General features: G+C 37.7%; 1 protein-coding gene across 1 annotated transcript; it reads left to right on the top strand.

The window, feature by feature from the left end:
- The first annotated feature begins 7,241 nt into the window (after nt 1-7,241).
- Nucleotides 7,242-9,074, top strand: mchr1a (melanin-concentrating hormone receptor 1a). The gene is given in 3 exon segments (XM_020938478.2): nt 7,242-7,314; nt 8,052-8,965; nt 8,967-9,074. Coding segments are annotated over 3 exon segments (1,095 nt in total).
- The last annotated feature ends 1,235 nt before the right edge of the window (nt 9,075-10,309 follow it).

Below are 10,309 nucleotides of genomic sequence, written 5' to 3'. Positions count from 1 at the left end.
CTGTGAGCCCGGGCTCGTTGTCCACAGATGAGCCAAAAGCAGAAAGACATGAGGCGGAGAAAGAGGCGGAACTTTCACCAGAAGCACCACAGTGGAGCTATGACACACACAGGTACAAATACGACCGGAGAACCATCCTCCATCTATGGAAGTGTAAGATCTTATTACAGATCCATGCCTCCATGACATTTATCAGATTATTACACTCACACGCAGCTGTACTCAGGTTAGTCTCGGTTCTGCACAAGTTTTATTATCCAATGTTTTGTAGTTTCTGTTATATACGAACATTTCTGACACCTGACATCTAGTGGCAATTTTTGCCACTAACAATATATATTTAGTGGCAAAAATTGTACCCAATTGTAATTATACATATTTTCTGCTTGGAGCAGAAATGTTTTAAGACTGAGAGTTCTGATCACGAAGGTTTGCAACTAAAAGTTCGAGACAAAGGTCAAATCTCTCACACTGGGGAGGAAGAGAATGGAATGTGTAATGTGCTACTGCTGAACTTTATGGTGTCTGTGATCATAACAAGGAGTGTGTGTGTGTGTGTGTGTATATGTATATGATGACACACCACTTGGTGATGTTTTCCTTGTCATTCAAATATTTCATTGTGTTGCATCACTGGGGGCATTGTCAGTGAATAAGGGCAATGCTTTCCCAAAGACAATGTAAAATACATTACCATAACTACAAAGACCTGATCCATGGACTAAACATTCAAAAGCTTTGAATGAGAGTTTGTTTGGCAGTAGGCTTTAGTAGAGTCACATTCAGGTTACAGTTTTAACACACAGTTTACAGCTGATTGGTTGGTAAATATAAAAATGACTTGACTGACTTACTTGACTGAAAGTGTGAAATCTCCAGGTGTACGTTCACTACAACAAATTAGGAAAGCTCCATTGAAGGTTCATTTGCTGAACAATTCCTCTGTGTCCTTTTTTCTCATACATCCATGAAACTAGCTGTGTAGAATTTAACAGTGTTAAAAACAAACTATATATATTAAAAGTTTATCTTGGGTGATGTAAGAATATCTTGAAATTAAAGTTGTCTAAATTGAAAGCATCTAGGTCTTGGTTTGTTTTTTTGTTTGAGTGGGCTATAATACTACCAATAATAATGCATGTCGTGGTGACCAAACATGAGTAAAAATATGTTAAGATGTGGGTGTGTTAGATGATTTTTTTACTGAGCTTTTCAGGAAGACTAAAGAGTATACATGAATTACTGTGTAAAATGAACAGCTAAATAAGTTAATTCATTACTAATAACTAATTACTCTGTATATAGTTTGAGGTATATCTTTTTGGGTTAGGAGGGTATCAGAATTGTTTTTAAGTGTAACAAACAGTATTTAAATATACCTGTGTGGTTTAATGGTGATTTAATTCTTGGGAATATAACCCTTTTCCCCATCTCTTTCAGCCTTGTACCAGTCATCGCACTCTCCATGCTTAGGATTTAAACACAAAAAAGAGGTTTGCTACTTGATTTTCTGGTGCTGGTAGTTTTAATGCAGCAGACAGAGAGATAAGCAGACCCCTGTTAAACATTTTCCTCTTACATTAATGTTAAATGTGCATTGTGTACCTTTTCTGGTGGAGGGTCCGTTAAAATGCTTTTGTCCATGGAGATGTTATTGCTTTGGCTGGTATGTTTCACAGTATGGTATTAAATCTTTTGATCTTCATAGAGACCAAATCGAGTTACAGGTCATACCTGTGGAGAGGCAACCCTGCTGACTGCTATTCTAGGTATTTTTGAGCTATGAAACCACCTGTAAATGAATAAATGTAAGGTAGAGCTGTTTAATCTCATACTGGGGAATGTTCCAGGTATAGCAAGGACATAGTAGGTGGCATATGCTGCAAAGTTACACAATGCAGCTTTAAAAGTGAAAATAAGATAACAAATTCTCACTTTCTAAATGTTTCACTTGAGATTAACAAAATATGAAAACAAGGAAAAACATTCTTAAATGCAGATCACGATAAACTAGTGTAATCCCTTTACAGCCTACATTTTTCATTCTGTGCCTCTCTCAATTTTATAAGCAGTAAATCTTTATAATCTTTTAGTTTTACCTCTCTGGGCCCACTTGTAACCACTGGACAATAGCCGTCACTGAGGCAACAAATATTTATTTTGACTTCTGCTGCGGAATATGCTTCAAGTAAATTCAGACTTTAAATGCACCAGCTGCAGAGGAGGAAAAATCGATTAAAGTCACATCAAAAAACATAATCAATAATATTTGCATATATTTGATCAATATAGTCAAGGTGCTTATGTGGCGCTATCTTAAAACTTTCAATTGAAAACAGTCTTATACCTTTATTTATATTGGTTTGAACTTAACATAGCAAATAATTTTAAAACCATAACTGGAACAAAATGAAACACTGTAGATAAGTACACTAAAATGCAATGATGACACAGGAGGAGAGACCAGCAGTAATCAATAACTTACTCGTTTTATGTCAACTTGGAGAGAGATGGTGTTATGTTTTGATAAATGAATTAACACATGACCAGTCATTTAAAACGGTTTCATGAGTCAGTGGAAAAGTAGGTCACAAAACAACACATCCTCTGCAGATGACGACATTGTTTACATTTACGAACGAGAAACTGAACATTCTTTGGCTGCCGCATATGCTAGTAGTATCTATGGTTATTATACTATATTATGTGTGAGCTACTCCGCCTAAATAATTTCTATTGTGGATCGCTAAAGTTTGTCTAAGTCTAATGGTGTAATTACACCGTTTTGTGGGAAGTAAATAAGATTTCACTCTTACTTTGTGCCAGTCTTCTTGTGGCCTATCACCGTCTCTAACCTCAGGGACCAGCGTCACGAGAAATCATGAGAAAACAGTTACAGTTGCAATTTTATGTTGATAGTGTTTATCTGCACTATACTTTTTAATTCATTTGACATAGATTGTTTGCTGACTTAGTTATTTGATTTTGATTTTGATTTTAATTAGTCCTCTTTCAGTAAAGCACCTTGAATTAATTGGTGAAAAGTGTGCTCTACATTTAAACTTGCCATGCCTAAAACAGTCATAATCATTTGACTGTAAGTTAAGAAATCTCTCTTTTCTTTCATTATAGCAGCCTACTCTTTCTGTTAACACTTTATTTTAGGGTACACTTATTAACATCTAACTACCTGCTATTTAGCATAGTTGGAGATGGTCATTAATTAGTATTTATTCAGCCTTATTAATGTCTAATTCCCCATAAGTTTATTCTGCTATTAGTTAGACATTTACACTTTCCTATTAATATACTTGTCATTACTATGATACTAAGCCATTTTTGTCCATGAATTGTTCTGTACAACTACCTATTCATACATGAACTATTAACATGCATGTCACAATACATGAATTAAGTGTGAAAAAGAGGCCACTATAGAATAGGGACCATATTTGTGTCAAAGTCATCATTTAATTATGATCAAAACATCACTTCAGAATGGGGAACATATTTAGAGCTTAATGACTTAATTCATGGCTAGTTGGACTTTCATTACACAAGAGTAGGCAAAATTTATTAAGGGCAAATAAGTCAAAACTACATTTCTTGTGCTGCTAATCCTTAACAACGCACTAATTACCAAAAGTTTATTGGAATCATAATTCATGTAAAAAAAATGTCTTAGTATCATAGTAATAAGCAGTAATAAGGAGTGTATTAATAGGAAAGTGTTTGTAAATGTCTAACTAACAGTAGAAGAAGCTTATGGGGAATTAGACATTAATAAGGGCTGAATAAATACTAATTAATGACAAATTAACCATCTACAACTATGCTGATTAGCAGGTAGTTAGAGGTTAATAAGTGTACCCTAAAATAAATTGTTACCCTTTTTCTGTATGTATGTAGTGCTGGCAATAATGCTGTCAACGAGTGGTCATATTGTCAGGCTTGATCTGAGTAGATACAAGAATGACAATTTCACCTTCAGTATGTGTCCACGCTTGAAATTCAGCTCTTCCTCTGATGCGGCATTAAGGTCAAAAGGAGCCATTGTTCCATTGTTCTTCAGAGTTGACCCACGCCCAGGATGATGTTATTTGAAGTCTTTTGGTCTCTTTCATTTTTGGCTGCTGCTTTGAGTTAACCCCACCCATTCCTTCCCATTGTACTCAGTTTTACAACAGGCTCAACTGGAAAGCTTCTCACTCTTCATTAACATGTAGACACCTCCTATCACCTCAGTTAGACCATCCACTATGAGACCTTCAGACCGATAATGAGAGGAAATACAATACTCACTTATTGTCAACCCAAGAGTGAAATATATTACTGTGAGCCGCTGGTATAATTAACTAGAGATTGAACAACATGTACTTTATTCATGGGTGATTTTAAAATGTTTTTCAGATCATTCTCAATTCACTTAAGGTAGTGTCCTGTTTGTTTTAAGTGGTCATATTAAGTTTTGTGTAGCAGTTTCCAATTGGCCAATGCAGAGCTCCACAAGCTTTAAAGAGACCATATTCATCTATTTTCTAATCTATGTTATAATGTTGTTTCCTCATCACAAACATACCTGGAGTTGTGTTTTGTTCCATTCACACATGTGCATCACAAAAGCCCTGCATATTTAGGCTGGGTTCTTCTCTCTCCACTGTGTGCTCCACTGTGTTTTTAAATTCCATACACTTTTACTAGTTTCATTTAGATAATTTCATCCCTGGAATTTCTAATTTCTACTGAACAAAAGGTAAAAGGTAGCTACTAACTTGAAAACTACCAATTCATGACATCACAAGGTGGAACAGAACATTTGAGCTTTGGAGAAGTAGACAGACTAACAATAGATTTACTCAAAAATGTGTGAATGAAACGTAACACCTCTAACAACATTATAAAATGGCTTAAAGCTCACAAGAGTCAGTTTTGTATAATATAGGACCTTTAAGATGATAATAAAATATAAAAATATCAGCCAAACAATGTATCAACCCACCAGATGAAAGCTATTGTCAAAAATACTTTGTTTTCTTGTACTGGCGTGAGCAGGGAACATGCTGAAATTGCATAACAGAACCAAACAAAGTGGTGAGGGCAGATACAATAATGCAGAGTTTGGACTGTGTGCTTAATGTGAATAAAAAGGTCATAAAACACTGGACATACTTAACCTTACCTGATCATGTGGCTAAACAGACTGGGCAGACCAGGTCAGTCAGGTGGAATGTGAAGTGGCTGTAGACCAGTTTTACTAAATGTTTTGGTCTCCAGTCCAGTACTCTGGACTGATGTTTCAGAGGCCTCTTTGCACAGCCTTCGGTCTTGTCTGGTGTAGTAAATCTAGGTGCAGTGTCGGAAAGTGATTGAATACCTGTACAGAAAATACATATTCAGAATAATTTTGAATTACTGTATTCTGGTTCAGTTACTTTTTCATTACAATTACTTTCCTAAATTAGTAGGAACACATGGTGGCACTTCAAACTGCACAGTATTAGTGGAAAAAAGAAAACACTGCTCTTGCAGGGTATGCATGCACAATTAAATGTTTGTCTATTTAGACATAAATTAAGGCAACAACAAATGAGTTTTGTTGTTTATAGTTATATGTTATGTTTTTTATCATTTAAATTTGACATAAATGTTTTCCAAGTATTCAAAATACATGACTCTGAATGGGCCATGTAACAGAATACATTACAAAATACATTTAAATTCAGGTATTTGGTATTCTGTTATTAAATACATTTTCTAAGTATTCTTCCCATCATTGTCTAGGCGTCTTGCTCTGGTGCTCGAGGCTCCTGGGCAGTTAAAATGAGTACCTCTGTGTAAAGAGGCACTTATCTCTCGCTGGATTCAGGTTGTCAACAAAATCTATAACATGGACATGCTGACCTTTTCATTGAGAGTTAATGCTGATAAAAGATATTGGAAGAAAAAGTCTCAAGTCTTTGACCTCTAGTCCGAGTCAAGTCCCAAGTCAAATACAGGCAAGTCCAAGTCAAGTCCAAGTCGTCTGCTTTGAGCTTCAAGTCATTTCAAGTCTTTAAACCAAAGTACCAAATATAGCTTAGATTTTTGCAATTTATATGAATTTTAAACTAAACTGTCCTTAAAAAGTCATAGTATATTTACAGTATTTATAGAGTATATGAGAGTTGTAGAAATGTTCATTTTTCCTTTTTAAATGTTTTGACAACATCTTAGTGTGAATCATTACGGTTAGTATAGAAAGAATTCAGATTTAAAAGTGCTTCACCAGTCTTCTCAAGTCACAGGCCTCAAGTCCTAGTCAAGTCCCAAGTCACTAACCTTCAAGTGCAAGTCGAGTCCAAAGTCTTCTTCCATTTTATCAAGTCAAGTCTCAAGTCCTAAAAATAGTGACTCATGTCTGACTTGAGTCCAATTCACGACTTGCAAGTGCCCACCTCTGAGTAGGCCTATATACTTTTCTGTACCTCCTTTTTTTTTTGAGCACAAACGTTTAAAATACCCATAAAATAAAGTTTTTCTATGAGAGCGATTATCTTAAGCCTTCTTTAACAAACCCTGCCGATGTCCTTGTTGACAAATTAGACTGTTTTACCAGGCATTAGTTATTATGGAGAAGATCGTGTGTGCGCCTGTTTCTCATCAGGCTGTGGGACATGCCGTGACTCCAAATAAGGCACAGTAAAGTCAAGCCCTCTAGCGGTAAAGGCGCGGGAGAGCGGGGAGAGCCGGGGAGCTGTCCATCCATGAGTGCTGAAATTGTTTGCCTCATTGTTTGGTCGTCTATCTTCACCCATAAGAACACCCGTATCGTTCCAGCGTGACTCGTTATTAGAGAGTAGAAGACTTAAACAGAGGCACACTGATAATAGTCATCATCATTTTAGCCCACTGGCTCCTGACTTTGACTCACGTGTCCTCGGGATTATCCGTGTTATAGCTGAAACTAAGGAGCTGTACCTGATCTTTACCTATTGGAGCCACTCAGCTGCGACATGACTCCGGCAGCGTCACAGAGACCAGGCGCGGAGTTGGGGAGAGTTGGCGCACGCACGCAGCTCAGTCTTGCCGCGGGAGAAGCCAGGAGCACATGTCACCAACCGGAGTAATCCCTTTGAGGACGAATGAGGAATTTGACATCAGTGAAAATGTATTTATTCTCGTAGGTTTGTAATATTTATATGTCTTTTTTTTTTTTTTTTTTTTTTTTTTGGATAACTTCGGACTTACTTTGGGTGTGAGTCATGGATTTTCTAAATGAGTCAGTGATTGGGAATGTCTCCGATGTTTATGGATACATGAACTCATCAACAACAGGTAAGCAGCTGATTCATGTTTCATCCAATTTATTTTATTTTTTTGTTAATTTATATTTTGTATTACTTTAAAAAATTGCCATCTGGGTTCAAAATGGTCAACTACAATCAATTTTGACAATATCACATGAGTAGGATTTTTTTTAAATGCTCATAATAAACGCAAGCTGATATTAAACACATTTTATGAGCAGATCCGATGAGGTGTTCATGACATTTAAACATGAGGTCGAGTTCTGCAATGTGACGCTCTCTCCTTCCTCCAAATGCTCATATACCAATAAAGAAGAAACAGAAATCAGTAACTAGATATTTCATGGCTCTAGAGAATGGTGCACAGCAGGAATAAAGCTTCTTCCACTTTATTTCTATAGCACATTTTATAAACAAAAACATAGAGACATGAAAAAAATCTACAATTTAATCCAATAAGAACATAATAATAATACAATAACAAAAAACTATAAAGACAATAGAGGAAAAAAGTAAATAATTATACAGTAAAATAGAACCGTAGGAATAAATAAATAAAATCAGTAGATCCTCATCTGCCCCATCATCAGGTGAATTTGTGAAATAGCCTGCATGGATTGAATTAATTTTACGCAACTAGCCTACAGGTATGTTAGTTAAGAATATTCTGCCTGCTGATCATAACTGACAATAATTTAATTCAGTATATGATGTGTTTTTTTTAATACAATCTTCTGACTAGTCTATTCCTCTGTGTGTATGCAGGGATTCACGGGGCTCTTCACTCCAGTGCCATCCTGCCTGTCATCTTTGGCATCATCTGTTTCCTGGGGATCATAGGGAATTGTATCGTCATTTACACCATAATGAAGAAGACCAAGCGTCGTTCCAAACAAACAGTGCCTGATATTTTCATCTTAAACCTGTCTGTTGTTGACCTCCTGTTCCTGCTTGGAATGCCTTTTTTAATCCATCAGTTGCTTGGCAATGGGACATGGCACTTTGGGGGGACCATGTGTACTGTTATCACTGCACTGGACTCAAACAGCCAGATTGTCAGCACTTATATCCTCACAGCCATGACTCTTGACCGCTACTTGGCGACGGTGCACCCTATCCGGTTTAACTACGTGCGTACTCAGTGTGTGGCCTCTTTAGTCATAGTGCTGGTCTGGGGGCTGTCTCTGCTGACCATTCTGCCCGTGTGGATGTACGCTGGACTAATGCCCCTCTCAGATGGACTAGTAGCCTGTGCACTGCTGCTGCCAAACCCAGTCTCTGACACTTTCTGGTTCACTTTATATCAGTTTTTTTTGGCTTTTGCTATACCCCTAGCCATCATCTGTCTAGTGTTCTTTAAGATCCTACAGCACATGTCCACGAGCGTTGCCCCCCTTCCTCCGCGCAGTCTCAGGGTGCGGACGAGGAAAGTGACCCGCATGGCTGTGGCGATCTGTCTGGCTTTCTTCATCTGCTGGGCTCCTTTCTACATCCTCCAGCTGGTCCACCTGGGAGTGCACAATCCCAGTGAAGCTTTCTCTTATGCCTACAACATCGCTATCAGCATGGGCTACGCTAACAGTCTCATCAACCCCTTCCTCTACATCATCCTGAGTGAAACATTCAAAAGACAGTTCCTCAGCGCCATTTGTCCCATTAGCAGGAAGTTTAGAGTGAACCCCCAGCACCACAGACGAAGGCGGCGTCAGCGTCCGGATGATCCCTGAAGGAGCACAGCAGGAGGCCGTTTGTGGGGAGCTCAACCTCCTCAATCATGTCCCACAATGAAAAGTGACAATGACCGTAACAAATGAGACAGGGGGCTTTACATGTGAGTGCCAAACCAAATGTGTTCATCAATAGAAAACCCCTCCTGGCTGTTAGTTCCTCTCAGAGGGTAACATCTTATCAATTCAGATGCTCTTCAGCTTTAAGTAAATGGAGTTTTGGTCAGTATTATCAGCTATAAAAACATAGTTGACCAAAGTGCTTCACAGGTTCAGCATTACAAAATAAAGTGCCCAGAGAAAACCCATCGAGACACAGGAAGAACATGAAAACTCTGCACAGAAATGCCCAAGCAATCCTGGTGGAACTCTCCATCAGAAGTTGTGCACATAGTGTCCCTTTAAATATCCATCCAAAAGTGACTCAGAGCTGTAGTGCACTCTGAGCACCTGCCTCTGCCAAATACCAAGTGATTCACAAATGGAATACATTTGCAGCCTTTTGAGAAACAAAGAGTAAAATAATGGACTTCATTTTGGGTTGTTTTTATTGCAGCGTGACTACTTTCTGAAGAAATCGAGAGGAAGTCAAGGGCAGGTGTTATATTTGTCAGTTGTTAGTTTGCAATCTAAAGAATTTTTTTCAAATGTCAGAACAATCCCCACACAAACTCCCCACACGACTGCCTAATGCAGATAGATAGACCTTGCCAATTATTTTTATTGTAAGCTGATGTCTATAGATTTTTTTGTATAATAACAGGAAGTCTGTTCTCATCAGCCACATGATAGCTTTCCAAACCGCACATCCAACAGAGACAGATAAACAGCATTTGACTCTAACTGTAACTATGAATTTAGTGATTTGATTTCCCCAGACACTTTCCAATTTGCTAATCTCTATAAAAAGACTTACTGATAGATAATTGGGTGGCTCTTGAATCCCTTGTGAATTATCCATGCACTTCTGTACTCACTTTAGAACCGCCTTTAGTATCTGTCTGTACATGTTTAACAAGCACAATGCATGTTCTGCTTTATAATGTCAAGTCTTGAGGTGTACTGTTATTAATGCCACTGCATGTAGAAGATCCTGTCACTGTGAATAGCTGTGGTGTCAGTTGTATTGTCCGATCTTCAATCACATGTCCTATATAATTAAAGTCCTACAGCCAGTCTGAAGATGAAAACATGAATTTAAGCTGGTGTCTGCCTGTTTTTGCTATTACCTTTCCAATTTGAGTGAAAAGTTAGTTTTTACATTTGGACATTAACAACTTGAGAATATTGTATCGT

Source organism: Boleophthalmus pectinirostris, unplaced genomic scaffold (genome assembly GCF_026225935.1).
Source record: "Boleophthalmus pectinirostris isolate CB_2022bp ecotype Guang Dong unplaced genomic scaffold, ASM2622593v1 HiC_scaffold_22, whole genome shotgun sequence".
In the NCBI taxonomy this organism is placed as follows: Eukaryota; Metazoa; Chordata; class Actinopteri; order Gobiiformes; family Gobiidae; genus Boleophthalmus; species Boleophthalmus pectinirostris.
The sequence above is the reverse complement of the archived record's forward strand: the minus strand, read 5'-3'. Positions and strand labels throughout refer to the sequence as shown.